The sequence below is a fragment of the Caenorhabditis elegans genome, chromosome V, assembly GCF_000002985.6.
Source record: "Caenorhabditis elegans chromosome V".
NCBI lineage: Eukaryota > Metazoa > Nematoda > Chromadorea > Rhabditida > Rhabditidae > Caenorhabditis > Caenorhabditis elegans.
In genome coordinates, this window is record NC_003283.11 from 10,689,934 (window position 1) to 10,708,100 (window position 18,167).

At 33.5% G+C, this 18,167-nt stretch overlaps 2 protein-coding genes and 2 non-coding genes across 4 annotated transcripts; 2 read left to right on the top strand and 2 right to left on the bottom strand.

The window, feature by feature from the left end:
• Nucleotides 1–1,492: 1,492 nt before the first annotated feature.
• On the bottom strand, nucleotides 1,493–1,626 carry C05A2.2. The gene has a single exon (NR_069333.1). It is a non-coding gene; the product is annotated as an Unclassified non-coding RNA C05A2.2 (non-coding RNA).
• Nucleotides 1,627–5,547: 3,921 nt separating this feature from the next.
• C05A2.4 (uncharacterized protein) lies at nucleotides 5,548–5,679 on the top strand (the record flags this gene model as incomplete). The annotated part of the gene is made up of 1 exon (NM_001276927.1): nucleotides 5,548–5,679. The coding sequence occupies one exon, from the start codon at nucleotides 5,548–5,550 to the stop codon at nucleotides 5,677–5,679; it is 132 nt and encodes a 43-aa protein (NP_001263856.1).
• A 6,936-nt stretch (nucleotides 5,680–12,615) lies between these two features.
• pph-1 (Serine/threonine-protein phosphatase) lies at nucleotides 12,616–14,976 on the top strand. Its single transcript, NM_001383388.2, has 5 exons — nucleotides 12,616–12,833; nucleotides 12,994–13,112; nucleotides 13,449–13,560; nucleotides 13,887–14,350; nucleotides 14,397–14,976. The coding sequence occupies exons 1-5, from the start codon at nucleotides 12,632–12,634 to the stop codon at nucleotides 14,547–14,549; spliced, it is 1,050 nt and encodes a 349-aa protein (NP_001369937.1). The 5' UTR covers nucleotides 12,616–12,631; the 3' UTR covers nucleotides 14,550–14,976.
• On the bottom strand, nucleotides 13,589–13,674 carry C05A2.3. Its single transcript, NR_069334.1, has one exon. It is a non-coding gene; the product is annotated as an Unclassified non-coding RNA C05A2.3 (non-coding RNA).
• Nucleotides 14,977–18,167: the final 3,191 nt, after the last annotated feature.

Consider the following 18,167-nt stretch of genomic DNA (forward strand, 5'->3'; position numbering starts at 1 on the left):
GGAAAGTTTTTCACGTTTAATCCATCTTTTTAATTTTGCAAAATTTGAATGATGGCCTACATTTTGGAAAGTTGGTCAATTTTTTTCAAAATAGTTTCAAAAAATTGGTAATTCGAAGTTCTCTCTTGTGCTCAAATTGGAACCAAATGTCAGAAAAACTGCTCGTATGGTATTGAAAAATATAAAACTCTTCAGTGCAAAGAAAATATTCAATTTTCGCGGTCTCCAGAAACCCGCGCAAATCAGTGTTCTACCCTTCCCAAAATTAATCCCCTCAATAATGACCATGGTGGGGCAACTATTTTTGAGTCATTCGCACTTAGTGAATGCAAAAGCGCCAGCTATGAGCCAAGTTATTAAAGCTCAAAGTTTGTACATTTTTGTCGGACACCCCATGTCGAAAACGTGCCCTTATTTTTTATTTCTGTCAAGTATGCAATTTCAGGATTTAATATAGGAAGAGGCAGATTTCGTGAGGTTTATTATTTTTTAGTCTCCTAAGTTCCAGAATCTATTGATTCTTATGAAGGAGACACTATTCAAATTGCCTACCAAAATACTTTTTTTGTTAACTACCACTGTTCCCGAAAGTCTCCAATGAACATCCCTTGTTGTATAAACCTTTCAATGTATACCATATATTCAGTATGAGGGCAATAAATTTCACATTTTGTTTCCAAAAAAAACGAGAGTATGGGCGTGCAACTACTTAGTGTAGAAAAGGATTGAGAGAAAAGGGGTTTTGGTTTTGAAAGTGATTTTCATGACATACATTCATCTCATTCGGCATCATTTTACTGTAGATAACTGTTACTGCATTTACTAGAAAATACAAATATTACCTGAACATTCCTAATGAATCACATTTACTATTAATCGGATTGAGTTTTTAAGCCTAAAACGCAACTTATTGAATTTCCCTAACAAAAAATCGTACATATATATTCAAATGTATGCAATATGAAATGGTTCAGCTTTTTTTATATTTTCAAATTTGAAAAAATTATATCTCTATTGATTTTGAGAATAGAAGAATAGTGAATCAAAAAACTTAAAAAATAAATGAATATTGTTTTCTGTTGACAATTGTTTTTATCAAAACTAAAGGAAACCGAGGATGTTGAGCAATGTGACGCAGTTCTAAATGAGAAAATACGGCAATTTCTGAACTTTTCTCTAAATAACAAAGACAAATAAACTTGGCACATATGCTCAAAATAAATATATATTTCAAGATGACTAACTCAAAATGTTATTATTTTTATGAATATCCCGAACACCTGCTGCTGAAATTACCAATCTTTGATGATTGTTTCACCTGCATTTCTTCTTTTGATTTTCATTTCCGTGTATTCTTTTCACCTATTGTCCAAGTGGTTTCGGTACTTGACACCAGTCATCATCCACCTCCCGCTTCCTCATTTTGCCATCGGTCTTCATTTTCAATGGCAACAGTATCCAATATCCTCGGATCTTTCTTCATTTTACCTGTAACTATCTTCCCTCCTCATTGCTAGTATCTATCATATGATCCAGTCGGTTCGAACCAACTACTTGAGCTTCGAAATAGTGCATTGATCAGTGAGACGCAGATATTTGTTCTTCTGTTGGTGAAAGGGGGCACAAAAAAGAAGCCTCTCCCTATCGGAGGGAGACTGCACCGCGCGAAACGTGAACCGAGGATTCACGCAATGTCTTCCTCTCTATGTCTCTTTCCGTCTAGACTTATGCCGGTTACTGTCTTCCTGTCTTCCTGTCTTTTCTCTAAATCTTTTTTTCTAATAATTACAACTTTTACTCAGTTTACTCATTCTTGCTTATGATGTTCTCTAACTGTTTCATAATCTACCTGATTTTTCCCAATACTTGAAAAGATTTAAAGATTACTCATTTACCGCCGCGTTCCAATGAACTTCTTGAACCTTCTCTTTCATCTTTACTTGCCAATATCTAAATTTTCTGCAGTTTCAGCCAATAATGTAATTCCACACATTTTTCGAAATAATTTCTAAAATTTTATTTCAAGCTATCTTGCAACCATTGTTGAAGTTTTTCTCGTGCGGAAATTTGGTACCTGAGTCTGAGTCAAATCTTTGGTAATGTTTTGTGAAACTCAAATTCAACAAACTTCCTTTTCAAAGTTGCAGTCCGTAACGCTGAACGTTTAGAATGTTATTATAAATACGCATATTTGAAAAAGGTTTCCCATTAAATTCCAAAAATAGTTAGAATTTCATAGACGCTTCTTTGCTTGTCATACCAGCATAATTTGAACCTCTCATTATCATTTAACAGTAGAAATATATGTATAATCTCTGTTGTTTCTTATCGTTTTCTTTTTCTTGAAAACGCTCTCTTGTTCACTTTTGTTCACTTTTTTTTACCTCAACGTTCTCATTTCGAAAACGAAAATTGCCTACTTGAGAGGAGCACTGATCGCTCAGTAGCTCACATTTGTCTTCCAAGATCGTTTTCAAGTGAGCAAAACTGTGAAATGTGCACTTTTAGGTACGTTGATCCGTTTGTTAGCTAACTATTGTAAGTTGAGCCAGAAAATCTACCTACCCAGCAAATTTCATAAATTGAGAAGCCGCTAATGTGCGGGAGTTACATATATGTTTAGGAGAGGCGAGCCCATTAATATGTGGAACACTATTTTAATCATACGTATTGTTGTTATTTATATCTGTAACGAGCTAGTTCAATAAGATTTTTGAAAAATAACAATAACATATTTCACTGTAAGTTTCATTTCCATAAATCGTTGTTAGGTATTTGTCAAATCAACCAAACCAAGGACTTTTCTCCTTAAAATATAAACTGTATGTACCCAAAATAAAAGTAAAAAAATCCGAAATCTCATCTTCTAGCAACTGCAAAACATGAGATGACATGGGTGTGAGTGTGAAAATTGAAGAAAACGCGACATCTCCCTCTTTCCGTTTTTGTCAAATATAATTTTGACATACACCCAGCACAATTTACGCCTTTTCACCCAAAATACGTCTTCCGAGAAAAAAAATGATTCATGCCCTCCTCCAATAATTTTCAAATTCATTATCAATGCTTTATTCAAAAGAAGATTAAACTTCAATTACTTGTCATGAACTTGATTTTTTTGTTGTAAAATCCGCATGTCCATTCAATCGTATTATTCCTGTCTGTTGTTTCATCACCAAATTCAATGGAATTATAGTCAACTGCCCAAATTTTGACCAATTTATATTTGTCTGAAACTGAACTGACAGCATTCATTTTAAGACGATTTTTGAGTATTGAGTTTCCTATCGAAAAGTGACGACGAACTCAATGATCATCAAATTTTTATTATTCTCAAAACTCGGTCTTTGTTTAACGTTCCAATATTGTTAACACCTGATAAATATTTTATTCGCTTTTTTCTACGTGTGAAACAAATATCAAAAATGAATAAGGCGGCATGAATTTCGTAATGATTTACCAAAAAACTTTCCTCCAAACCTGGTTATTTCCGGCAAAATTTTATTATTATTTGTTTTTTACTTGAAAAAAAAACAAAACAATCTTTTGAAAAAAAGTGAGTTAAATGACGATATTCGAAAACATCACTTTCATATAAATTTAGAACTGACACTTTCAGAATGTTCAACATAAAAATGAAACTACAGGGTGGGGTCGCATTTTTGTTCCAATCTTTCTTATAAAATTTCTTGACACATTCAAGAAATTTTATAATTTTACAACCTAATTTCCGCAAGTACAACCTTTAAAAACTTAGGTTAGTTTATTTTAATCGAATTTGATTTCCACATTTTAAGTGTTTTGAATATCATGTTTTTATTGGAAATATTTTTGCTTATCTTATTGTTTATTGAATTCATAACGCCCACACTTGACCAATAACACACATTTTTCGAATTCAACTTTTATATTATACCGGTCACTCCCCATTAATTATCACCGGTATAGCAGTGTACTGATAAAAATTGATAAAACTTAAAAGTTTAATGCTCCATGACGTCTTGTCTCATTCAATTTCTAATCAGTTTTCTGTTTCTCTAATCTTCTTGTCTACGTCAATTTCAGATCAAAACTTTGTTTGTTGCAGATCACTCTTTTTCTAACCCCCGCTTCATTTTTTATCGATAAAAAATTCATTGCAGGTATGGTATGAACTGTGCTCGTTTTTTATTTCTTATTTCTTTTCTCTCTTTTCTATTTTTTTGCTTTGATTGCCAACAATTTATGAGAAAATTGAATAATGATTGGAATGTATTGAGACAGAAATTGAAAAAATAGGAGAAAAGAAAAGGCTTGAATGTGTCAACACTGACTATGAAAATGAGAAAGATTGGAACAAAAAAGCGACCCCGCCCTGTAGTTTCATTTTTATGTTGAACATTCTGAAAGTGTCAGTTCTAAATTTATATGAAAGTGATGTTTTCGAATATCGTTATTGAACTCACTTTTTCAGAAAAAACGATTTTTGCTGTTTCTTTTTTCAAGTTACCACTTTCTCTCGGGGGTCGTTAGTTTTAGTTAACTTTCTACCCTATAGGTACATCTTTCAAATATGGAATCTTGTACAAAAAGTTGAACCAACCTTGGTATGGCTTTCTATGCTTTTTATTTTGTAAAGATTAAAAACAGCGCCGTGGGCTTTCAAACAGAAACCTGACTCTGCGGCATTGGATAAGGTGAATTCGTTGTGAGACGACATTAAGCTTTACTGGTTAATATACTTTGACGCTCATGTTCAATGTTCTGTATAATAGCAAAAATATAAGATACGCTTTACTTAACAATTTACCTTTCAGTAAATTTTTTTTGCTGATTTGAAATGCAATTTCCTATAGGCATTTAATAGGCAAAGTTAACCTATCATTTTCAAATTCTTCGATCACATTTCTTATGACTCCGTTTAGAGTTAAATTTTCCATTCACTGTGGCATCCTGTAACTGTAAGAATAACATCCGGTACAAAAGTTGTGTTAGACGGGAAGATCGTCATAGCTCTTTTCCAATAACAATTTTCTAATTACCGGTACAGTAATCAACTCATTGTTCTATCTTTCTTCATTTTACTACGTCTTCTAATTTCCTGAACGCCTTCGTTTTCTGTCTGTTCTTTATTCATTTCCTCACCCTTCTCATCCACGTGTCTGTTGGCTCATAAAAGAATAAAAGCAATTCGTTGTTCGCTTGCTTCTAGCCACATTTTTTGATTTTCTATTTTTCGTGTTCCTCAGTTAGTCCTTGATCTTTTTCCAACGGAACCACATGTTTCTGTCTTTTTGTGCTTTTCACATTTCGATCTATTTTTGAGATCTTACTTTTTGCAAATCCTTTGAATTGAACCTGAAAAGTTGCAAAATCGTCTCTTGAATTGAAGAATGGGAAAGTAGGAATACGTCAAAAAAGGACGGAAGTGGGTGCTCAACAATCGTTTGCTGCTCATTGCTCACCGCTTTTTCTGGTCAGTTCATTCCATTTTTAGTTGAAGATGACGGATTACGGTACCTATTCGTCTTCATCTTTTTGATCTTTTCAGCTCAAGAGAATGTGACGATGTGTTTGTTCTTCTTGTCCTCTACCACTTCCTGCTCTCATTTCATTGCTGATCCTTTTTTATTGCCCAATTTCATTTTAAGAGGAGTACCAGGCATTCTGGAGACAAGAACAATGACATCATCACTTTAGAAGAAAGCTCGTATTTATTTCAATAAGTCTCTAACAGACAGTTCTGTTGAAAACAAAGAACAACGCGTTCATTGTTCAAATTTTTTAGGAATTTTTTGAATTTCTTTTTTTTTTGAGGCGTTTCTAGATATAGATAGAGTACCATAGTAATAATTAAAAACCATATAAATCTTAGAATCGCTTTTTATACTTATGAATTTTTAACTAGACCTCATGTAATATTTTATAGTTTGTAACTTCTAGACTTATTTCTGAATAGTAAAAGTTTTTGAAAGAATATTTTGTCTTTTTACAAAGTTAATTTTGTATTGTAAGACTGAATGAATGAAAGAGCTTCAGAAAAATAATGAATGAGATGCTATTTTAGTTTTATCCATACTTGTAAGCGCGGAGTAGACTTACAAGAAACGGGAAATAATTAAATAAGGAAAAATATTTCTCCCCGCTGTGATTAAAATTGGTGAATTTAGTTAACTTTAAGTATTTTTCCAGAGAACTGGCAGAGCATTTTTTGAAAGTTTGAAGATGAAATTCGGTCTTTTGGGGCTATTTTGAGTTTTAAATCACAAAATCAAAATTCTGCTCAAGGCCACTTTTGAAATACATTATTCATGTCTTCTCCCACCTTAATTATTTTCTTTATTTTGTCAGTTTTCAATTTTTAACGCCATGAAGCATTAATGAACACTGATGTGGGTTACTGTAGATTTGGCGTGTCATTAATTCAAGACGAGGAAAAACAACTGAAACTTTTTTTTCTCAAGAATTCTATCTACGTCACACTTCTACGTATTTTTCAACTTTTCTTTCATAAAAATTGAAGAGGTCTACTTTATTAGAAACTAAAACAAAACATGTGGTGGGAGAATAATTGAATTCTCAAAGGTCCCAGTGTCTCTGCACTTGACAATACCCCCCCCCCCCCCCCCAATGTGTTCAAATCAACATTTCCTGCATAGAAAACACTCGTTTTCTTTTAGAAAACTTTTTTTCCTTCACAACACAAAAAAAGAAGTTGTGCTTTCATCTTTTCTCATGTTTTCCTTTTCCGTTCGCCTCCATTTTTCACAGATTTCTTTCTCTTCTTTTTTCTGAAATCCTGAAAAACTATTTTCCCCAATATGTTGCCATTCGAACGAATTTTCGCTTTTAACAAAATTTCTCGTCCTGAGTCTCATTCATTCCTTTTCGAGCTCTAACGTATGCATCATCGTTTTTTATTTATTCAACCCTACTTTTATCCGTTACCTCAAGTCCCAAAGTTTCAAAGTTCACTGCTCATTTCATCTTTTTGAAGAAGAGACAGCTCTTTTTTCTGTGTGCTTAACTGATTGTCCTGTTCGTTCGGTAGCACCGAGTTTCACACGTTCTAAGAATTTATAAACAAGGGATTTCTATTCTTTTTTTCTTTTTTTCTTCTTTAATACTAAACATTTGTAGGAAGTTTTGACCTGAAAATACGTAGAAATTCGATAAGTTGATTAATGTGAGAATTTCGTAATACATTTATTTATTTTTGAATATACCTACCTAGTGTCTAAAATTTCCTATTCACACTTCGGGAACAATATTAGACAATTTCGGCACCAAGCGGGCAATGTCACACAAAAGCATCAATAGTTATGATATATTATTTTGCAATGTATTTTCAAAACCGCAATCAATCAAATGCTACTAACTTAAATTGAAACTATGTTTGAAAACCAACAATATTTTCAACTGTGTTGGACCAATTATCTTTTTTTCTACTTTATATTTTGGTTACATATTTACTGTAGGAATATGTTTCCGTCGATCTACATAAAAAATTTTTAAAAACTGGATTTGGAGTTTGTACCAATGGTTTGCAAGTCAATGTTCAAAAAACTTTAGGTCTTCCAGTTCTTCGAAAGATTTTTTTGTTAGAAATAATGATGTAATCTGTGGGTAAGTAGGCAGTACGTGGGGTACAGAATCGGTACGAGAGAGAGGTAAATTCACAAACATCGGATTAGCGGAGGAAAAATTTGAGGGTTGACCTCCGATTTGTCATGTGATTATTTCATTTTTTTCCCAACTTTCCACCCTCGCAACAAACGCCTGTCGGAAATGGTTTCTAATTTTGAAAAGAACATGCCAACTGTTATTGTTGATGGCTTTTTCTTGATAAGTGATCTGTGTGTTTTATTTTCAGTTATATTTTGACATCGACCAAAGTGAGCCAATCTGAAAATTTTTCTGCGTTGCTGAAAACTGTATTAGATCTACAAAAAAGTTATACATGTAACTTTCATGTTTTAGTGTTCTCCAAAAACAGTTATCAGATGTTTTGGGACCAATTATAGAATGTTGATAAAATCTTGAAAATTCCTCCAGAATGGCTTTGTGCAATAAATAATTCCTAAAGTTTCGAAGCTATCAAACTAATATTTTTGTCATTAACAAGATACGATTCTTCATTATTTCAAGCTCACTAAGTTATAAACTTTAAATTTACAATTTATTTTTTACTTTCCAACCTTAGTTATTTTGAAGCTCTTAAAATTGTTCGACTCCAGGAGAGTTGTCCGCATTTTTTTTGAACAGTTTCATTAATATTCTTTTTTCTACCATTTGTTCTTCACATACTACGCACATTGTGTTATAAAACCTTTATCAGTACAATTTGAATTCAAAAAATATAACATTTGCTTAATACTGTTCAATAATAGCATACTTTTCGGAATACTTAACTTTATCAAAAACTTTATATTTCTAGTCTACACCTTTGAACTTGATTCTCTTTGTTCATTTCTTTTTAACTTCGGAGCATTTTCACATTGCATTGCTTGTGTCACACGCGTCGTTCCTGAAACTTGAGAAATTTCAATGTTTTCATGGCGTCTCAATGAGTTCAGGTCAACAAACACGCTGGTCTTTCTCGAAAGGCTAAACTTTCGTTTTATTTTGCTATTTTTTTTTCTTTTTTTTTCAAGGAAGAGGAAATGAGGGTGTATGCGTGCGTGGCTTGTTTCTCCAAATATCCGGTAGTGTAAATGACCCTCGAAAATATTTTGAAGCAAGAAAAAAATGAAGCAGACAAATGAAAGGAAGCAGTAGCACACTGACTGAAAATAACTAATTCTTTGAATTCTGGTCACTTACTCAGAAGAGAGTTTTCGAATGTTTTTAGAAAGTAAAGATTATCTTTAAAATCTGTCAAACCGGGATAAATCTTGCATCAAACATTTCCAGACACTCGTAGATCCCAGACCGCCCATCAACAGGTGGTTTTTTTTTCTATCGATCAATTATCAGATCTATTTTTATGCCGTTCGTAATCAATTGGCATTTGTTCCACAAATCTTTTTCTGCAAAAATTGAAATTTGAACTTTGAAACTGTAAAGATATACTTTATGGGGTAAATTATAGTTATTTTAGGGAAACTAACTTACCCACATTTTTTAGCGCCGATGAAATGATGGAAAATTATACATTATTGAAAATTTATATGAGCTCAAATAAAACTTCTGTCGAAGAATCATTAATTTTCCAAACTTATGTTGCAATCGAAAGTTCGGATTACATGAAGTAACAACTAAAAATATGGTTCATTTTATTTTCTTGCCGAAAAACTTTCTGTTCTTGAAAAGTAGTTCTAGAAACTTTATTGACAGAAATCTTTTCAAAGCAAAAATAAAAACAAAACAAGAATTAGTGAAAAACACGCCAATAGTGGTCCGAAGCCTTGCAGTCTGTCAAAATGACGTGGCAAAAAAAGGTCGAACCCTCATGATATCCCATGAGAATGCCCTCTCTGTGCAACCCTTCCTGCTTTTTCTCCCTTATTTTTCCCTTCATTTTTTTTCACTTTTCCTCTCTCCAGATTTTGTTCGTTCTCGATCCGACAAGAGTGTACCTTTCTTCCGGGAGCTCTACATGCTCAAAAAAGGAACTTTTTCTTTTTTTCTCTTTTTTCCTCTTACATCATCATCGTACTAAAGTACACGAAGATCCTTGAAACTAAGATTTGAATCTGAATCTGAATCTCATTATCCCAAATTTGCTCTTCATCATTTATTTATATCCAAGAGCTCCAAAACACGGCGAGCATCTTCGAAAAGCCCTCTATTCAATCTTTTCTTCTGATTCGGGTCTTTTCCACTCAGAAGATCAAAATGATGTCACTGAGAAGACGTATCTTGAAAAATTGTAGGTAGGAGGATACACTTATAACTTATTCATCTTAATACGGATAGGAAGCCAATCTAAGATATTCCTCCCCGATGCTCACCTTTTTTTTTGTTTTTTGACGTTTTCAGTTCTAGAAATAAATTATAGTTGACTTGAATTTTAATTTAGTTTTTTTTTCTTGTGCCTGATAGAAAACAAGTCTTTGAAGTTGAATTTCGCGGAGGAGTTTTTTATATTTAACATGTGGGAAATTGATTCGTCCCTTACAAAAAGAGCACAGATTGAACTGAGAAGCAACTGTCGAAACATGTGTCCCTTGGCAAAATGCTTCCGTCAACCAAACACACGACAAAACAACAACAAACTTTCGATTTTTCTGTTTTGTGATAAAGAAAGTATCAAGAGTTGTCTTATTATCAAAAAGCCATTTTTTGATGTACACATTCTTTAAAATTATGAAACTCTTATTTTTGTGCTCGTTAACTATTTTGCTGAATATGAGTTTTTTTTCACTTTTTAACTTGAAAAGAAAATGTTTCTAATTTATAACCCTCACAAAATTTAAATTTTAAAAAATTTGAAAACCCTGTAAGTTTTTATTGCCCTAGATTTCGGCACTACCGAGATAGAAATATTTTTAATTTTCAAGAAAATTTTTGTGAGAAATGGTAAAAAGTCTTGATCATTCCGCTGGTTGCCCCTGACTGGAGATTGTAGTTTGGTGGGTACGACCACTAAAATCAGAATTTTTTGATCGAATTATTTTTAATTTTCTAATTAATTTCCTGCAAAAACAAAGTTTCAGAGAATAAAACTCATTACTTTCTAGATTAATCTGACCTTGGGAATAACTAGGAAGTAATTAGTTAATTGTATTTAAATTTAGTGACACCCTTGACTAAAAGAACTTGATTTTTTTCGAATTTTTCAACATAGACGACTTGGAAAATGGTTTGAATCACAAATTTTTTTTTTTCAAAAAAATCCCAAAACTGTCAGATTATCCTTCTTATATCTCATAACATCATCATTTTTGTTTTTTTTCCTTGAATTTTTCAACGATTGATGGCAAAAAATAGAAGACGGTGAGTCAAGAACGTGAGCAGCCTCTCCTTCTTATTCTCCGTTTTTTATTCCAGTTTTCTTCTGTCTTTCCATCTCCAAATCGCATTTTCGATGTGCCGGTGTCTGTCAGCACAGCTTCCTGGGAGTCGTTATCTACCACATTTTTATGATGGATCATTTCATATTTTTTCTCGTTTTCCCCCGGTTTTTCTTTCACCAAAAGGTGAATAATTCACATTGTTGCCACGTCACAATAATTGCGCATCTTTCGGCAATTTTTCATTTTTTGCGTTCTTTCCTTCTTCTTATTTTTTCACTTCCTTGTCTATGCCCAACACCACGGTGTCACCATAGTTGTCAAAAGCGTCAAAATGTTTTTTTTGTTTCCCATCTTTCTTCTTTCGGTATTTTGGAAGTTCTGGGGAGAAACATTACTCAACGTTGTTTTTTTTTGTTTTTAACAAACAAGGCTTTCAGGACATTTTGGGTGCCTTTTTCAGTTGAATTTTGGAAAAAAAAGTGACGATATAAGTCTCAATCATCATGTTTATCACCTTTGAATGGTATAACTCATATCAAAATAGGTACTTCCCTAAAAAACGATTGATCATTCTGCAAATTCATGATCAAGATACAAGTTTTAGTCTGAACGAATAACTTATTTCCGATGTTTTAAAAGTGATGGCAGGTATCTGATTACTTATTCAAATTTTCGAATAAAAATGCAGCTCAAACAGAATCTGACACGAGAAGCTCGTCAAAGTGTCCCGGTAATTAGCTTAATTTGTCCAAACTTTTATGATCCTATCTTCTAAAAGCCTCCCTTCATTGAACATTTCTCTCTTTAATATTCTTTGTTCCAGTTCCTATTGTTCTTCTGAAATTCCTTATACCTTTGTTTCAAAAGTTGTTATTTTTGAGGGGCAAAAAAGAAGTCGATCATATTTATGCATATGTGCAAAACATTCTCTTCAAAAACAACCAATTCACTCTCCAAAAATCCGATCGGTCGCCCACTGGCCGCATCATTATTCCCATCCAATTCCTGTCCACCTACACAATCAAATATATGCAAATCAGTTCTCCTCGTAAAAGAATCTCTTTCTCTCTTATTTTAGGTATGAATCCTAGTAACTGCTGGGAAAATGTTGGTGCCTCGTGTTCCACTTTCGATAATCCAAACGTCCTCTCGGAGACTAATCGGCTACTCTCAGTCAGTTTCTCTGTATTTTTTCGTTTTCAAAAAATAGTACCGCCTAGGTATTTTTGTTTTCTCACTACCAGTTTTCCAAATTTCTTCCTTTTTCCAACAACAAACACAACTTTTCATTTCCTGCCACTTTTTTCATCTGCAATTTCTAAACCCAAAAATTTCACAAATTTCGGTATCACCTAAAAAGTGTGGTCATCACATCATTTTTCGAAATCTTCCTTCTGACCGCGCCCAACAACGTTTTCCTTATATGTCTATGTCTCATCGTCATACAGTTTTCTCTCGTTCATTCAATTTTGATTCACCGTCCGACACCTTCATTTTGTATTTGCCTCTGTTCAACTTTAGACCGAAAACATTGAGTTTAATCAGCCATGACCACGTCACACTCGTTTTCCGTCCATTTTCATTCATTTTTTATCCATTTTCACCTCGTTTAAAGATTTTGTACTCCTAATTACTTTTCCCTAATACTATGTTTTCACATTATTTTACTTATTTTCAGCATCATCCCAATCCAGATGATGCGCCGCAAAAACTCATCTTCAAGCTTTGGAGAGTTGAATATTGATCAACTGATTTCCACATTAGTATCTGTAAAACCATGGCACAAAACATTAGATGTTACGGAAAATGAGATAAGGATGGTTTGTGTACTTGCCAGACAAATTTTCATGCATCAACCGATGCTTCTCGAGCTGGAACCTCCTCTCAAGATCGGAGGTAAGTGAATTCATGATCTATGGATTATTTTATGTCAAAAATGAAAATTCCTATTCATAATAATAATTTTTGCTCTTGGAACTTAGAACCGGTAACATGGTCACATTGAATTTCCTTATTAGATCATCAATTTATTATGTAAATAGTTATACATTTTTAGGAGATATTCACGGTCAATTTGCTGATCTTCTTCGACTTTTCAATCTCGCCGGATATCCACCAGAGTCCAACTATCTCTTCCTTGGTGATTATGTAGATCGTGGGCCAAAAAGCATTGAGGTGAACATACTTTCATTGGATCATCTTCTTTTAATGATCATAAATCATGAGTCACTTTCTTTTCATTCACTAAATTTGACGGACACTCCCGTACGACTGACGTTTTTCTCAATACGATTAACACTAGAAATTGTTCACCGTACACACTTATTTCCTTTAGATTCCATTCAAATGTGTGACAAAAGTATGTTGCCAACCACCATTTTAATTTCAAAGTGGAATCAAAAATCGGGAGAAATCCGATAATTGCTATTTCCATGTTTTTTGATTCCATAAAAAAATGAAATCTGCCAAATAAACATTAAAACTAAAACAAAACTAACAAAATATTTTCAGACGATCGTCCTGTTGTTGTGCTATAAAATCAAGTACCCGAATAACTTTTTCTTACTTCGCGGCAACCACGAGGTGGCCAACCTCAATAGGATTTATGGATTTTATGACGAATGTAAGTGGCTGGAATGGATGCAAAATGAATGGGGCAAATGCGAAATGGAAATTAATAGAAATGTAGATGATCATCATATTTTTGAGAAATAGATATAAAAATCAAAAGATGATCGGATGAATTATTAATCAAGCGGAAGCTCGCAAATTGCTAATAATTTGATATTTAGCTTAATTTGCGCACAGAAAGGGTTTTATAAAATAATATATTTCATGATCACTTTTTTTGAATACAAATTAGATGATTTTTAAATAGAGACAACTGTCTCGTTGTGTGAAACATTTTCAGTGAAAGTTTTTCTTGAGTCCGATTCCAATATTTTCCAGGCAAACGACGATACAGTGTGAAATTGTGGAAATGTTTCCAAGATGTCTTTAATTGTATGCCAGTTGCCGCTCTAATTGACAATAAAATCTTCTGCTGTCATGGTGGTCTTTCACCAAATCTTCGGTCTCTCGACCAACTCAAACGACTTTCCCGTCCATGTGATGTTCAGGAAACAGGTCTTCTGTGTGATGTACTTTGGTCTGATCCAGATGCGACAGTTGTTGGATGGGCACCAAATGAAAGAGGTGTTAGTTATGTATTCGGTGTAGATGTCCTTGCTCAATTCCTTCAAAAAATGGATTTGGATATTGTTGTTCGTGGTCATCAAGTAGTCGAAGATGGGTACGAATTTTTCGGCCGACGTGGATTGGTTACGGTATTCTCTGCACCCAACTACTGTGGAGAATTTGATAATGCTGGAGCTGTAATGAATGTCGATGAAAATTTGTTATGTTCTTTCCAGGTAAAATGTGATTTTTGAGAAAAACTAATTAAAATTTTGATTTCAGATTCTCAAACCCCAATCGCAACTTGTAATGGATGCAGCTTTGGCTGAGAAGCAGAACAATTTTGTAGCGAATCTCGCAGGAATGGCAAATATTAAAATAGAACAAAAACCCCAGCCAATGATTCAAAAACGGTTTCGCCGTGGAATGTTGTAAATAGTATAGAAAACTTCTGTCTAGTTCATCCTCTTCTCATTTTTTAGCTTTATCTGAATTAATTCAGTTTTCCTCCTTCCCCTCCCTTCAAACCATCACTTTTCTGTCCCGGGTCCTTTCTTTTCTCCCGATTTTTCCATCATTTTTGCCCTGTAGTTGATAATTTGTTCCGGTTCTTAAATAATTCTGAAATTGATATCTGTGAAATTCGTGTGAAAAATAATTGTTTTATCATTGATAACACTTGTAATCATTATCTGTATTTGTATTCAAATCATCGAAAAACGATATCAAAGTGATGCATATTCATGTTTTTTGTCTAGAAATCCTTTCTTTTTCTGAATTTATCAAGATTATAATGTAATTTTTAGTTTTAATATTTGAAGCTGTTGAAGCGGGTCTTCAATAAAACATTGTATATTGGAAATTGAGTTTGTAGTGTTACACTGAACATTCTACAATTTTAAATTGAAAAAAGTCACAAGTTTTCATTTATTTGTGCTGCTTCAACTTTGAATTATGAAATCAGAAATGAGAAAAATAGAAAAAAGAAAGAAGAAAACAAAATAGTCAGCTGAAAATGAATATCTTATGAATCACCTGCTGAAAGTCACGAAACATCGTATTTGAGAACAAAATCAATCTGATTTTGATTACCATCAAAATGAAAAAGATTGAGTTTTTATTGATTTTTGACAAAATATAAATGTAAAAAACAAAAATAGGAAATGAATTAGAAAAATAGCAAAGATGAAACTATTTTGGGAAAATGCAAGAATTGGATATTCGTTTGATGTAAACTGTCAGTTTTCGTGGGACCCACATAATAAAAAGACGGAGCAGTACCAGTGAATTTTAAATACGTAGTTAAAACATTTTTACAATATCAAACTCATAGGAAAACACTTTTTTGTTGACTTCCAAAATTATGAGTGGCGAAAAGTAAGTAATCCACTTTTTGACTGCAAACTAATACATTTTCAACACTTTAACTTAGTAACTCTGCTTAGTAATTTTAGTACTTTAGGAGTGGTTTTAAATTTCAAAACAACTTGAGCAACTTTCTAGAAAGTGCATATATTTAATTTTATTTTCAGTTTTTTTTAACGCTAAAATGAACTACAATTAATGCATCCAGAAACAGAGTCACTTATAAGTCAAATATTTTAAATTATTCCAGAGAAACGCCAGACTTATAAAAAACTTATACAAGGATTGTTTAAATTTAAAGCATCTCCGCGCCTCCGTTAAACTTACTCTAAAACATGATATTTAGACAATGAGGTAACTCTATTTCAGTTCTAATTTTATTTTCATAGTATACGAAAATCCCTTTCGAACTTTTATTGTATTCTCCAATCCGGCAAGCAGGGAATTCTTGAATACAACAGTATTCTAATTGACAGCTCACTGGCCGTGTCTAGAAATCGGTTGTAAAACGTTCAAGTGTTGTGATAAAGTTCGGAATTTACATTCGAACCGAGTTTCGAATGATCGTCTCGTATCACGTGATCGTGTTTAAAGTTTAAGAATTACAGGGTGCGCCAAAAGTATGGTAACAGGAGATGAGCTCTTTTACATGAGCTTGCCACGTCATACGTACATTTTTTTATCGAATACTGATAGCTGGAAAAATTTCCTTCAATTTGACCTAAAATTTGTAATGTTTCCCCATAAGGTGCGATCTTAATCGCCTCGGCAATCTGACAAACCCTTCTGCCGAAACGCTGTTTTGGCACGCGACACTTCCCACACAAACGCACCTCCCACGCTCTCCAATAATTTTCAGATGTTTTATTTGTATGTTAAATCCAAAGTTAAAGAAGTGAAAAAGCGTTTTCGACTGTTTTTGTAGCATATAAAAATTTTCTGTGTCGACACTGGCGCCTAGCAAGAACCTTTGAATGTTTCATGAATTCAACTTGAAATTTTTCTCAGTTTTTTTGGTTTAACGAGGCGTAACGACCCACAAAATTATCTGAGCTCAATTTTCTATCAAAATTCTGGGAAGTCAGGTCAAAACGTGCCGAAAAGTACTAAAATGAATTTTTCTACATACTGCTGCCGCCGCTCACATCCATCTTTCTAGCGACTGTTTCATTCAAGACTTTAACTACTGCCACATTCCATAACAAAAATACCATGACAGAAATTGTTTGAATTTTTGTTCTTAAAGAATCTCTAGACCAAGAGCATTCTTTGAACTATAAAAACTTGTAAGAAACTCGATGGAATCGTCGAAAAAAATGTAGAACTCCCGCAGAATGCCTACTTGCGTGCCATCAAGATCGGGGTCTCAAAAGTTCTGAAGGCCTGCAGCGATGCGGATGGGGAAATTTTGAAAATTCAAAATGTCAATCTGGTCAGTATTTCGTGGAGAACAAAACTTGTACAAATTGAGGTAATAATTCTCTCCACACGTGAAGCTATAGAGCCGCGAACGTGTTACCATACTTATGGCGCACCCTGTATGAACTATGAAACTCTCCAATTTTGTAAATTATAAAGATACATACAAAAATATGAACTGTTAGACAAAGTTTCAAATTGTCGTAGTTTCTGAATGATGTATTGTATGATGTTCTGATCAAGTGTTGAGAACTAGGAATTTGAAGACTCAATTCCCTGATGCACCAAAAATTGAAGACATCGTTCTTTCATTTATCCCCCTGATCATCAAAACAAATCAACTCGAAGGGCAATCACTTCTTCAGGATGTAGCATTATTTGCCGCTATCTATAATTATCTTTCTAAGAGATCTCCTCTATGGATCTACTTAATACATCTTCTTTACTGGGATCAACCTAGAGACAAATATATCATAATATACAAATGAATGAAAGAAAGGTCATCATGAAGTAGTTTCATTGCTTGTGGATGATGCAATCCTGAGCACTTATGATACTTTGATTGAAATCTTAGTTTTTTCAAAAGACAAAATCTAATTATAATTTTATTTATGAAAAATACGTGTTTCAATAGTTCAAACTAAAAGTAATGAATATTGTTAGAATGGAGTACATACCACTCAAAAAATAAAATAAATCCTTCTCATCCTTTAGAAAGACATGAATTTTCGGATTGCTCTGAAGATTAGTGACCAGTTGTCACTTACCTTTTGGATTGATAAGATTAGCGATGAAACTCTTGAAAATTATTAACAAAATTCTGTGACGCTACTCAAAAAGAACTGAACACGACTTCAATTATGAGACACTACGTTTTATTTGAGAAAATATAGAATTTAAAAAGTCACAAGTTTGAGCTGTGAAGTGACGAACTAGATTTAGAACAGTATTTGTATATGGAAGAATCAAAAGTCGTCAATATCATAGGAAAATGAATTTTTTTTAAACCGGTAAGTTTCTGAAACATGTTCTTTTTCTTAAAATGTTCATTTTTGCGGCGTAAAGTTTACAGTAACAGGTAAACTTAATCCACACGGTTCAATGTTTCAAGTGTTTTATGTATAGCCCGTCGCCCAGAAGTGGTTCGCCAGACCCCATCAGTACGAGGCAACCACAGGTCGCGCATGAGATCCGCAGCTAGATCAACTGCAACTTGAATAGATCAACTGCAACTTGGTAGATCAACTGCAACTTGAATTTAGTTTCATA

Excerpts from the sequence above, each read along its gene's own strand:
- pph-1 (NM_001383388.2), top strand. The coding sequence starts at position 12,632 with ATGATGCGCCGCAAAAACTCATCTTCAAGCTTTGGAGAGTTGAATATT. Across the intron at positions 12,834-12,993 it reads ACCTCCTCTCAAGATCGGAG|GAGATATTCACGGTCAATTT; the intron begins GTAAGTGAATTC and ends ATACATTTTTAG. Across the intron at positions 13,561-13,886 it reads TTATGGATTTTATGACGAAT|GCAAACGACGATACAGTGTG; the intron begins GTAAGTGGCTGG and ends AATATTTTCCAG.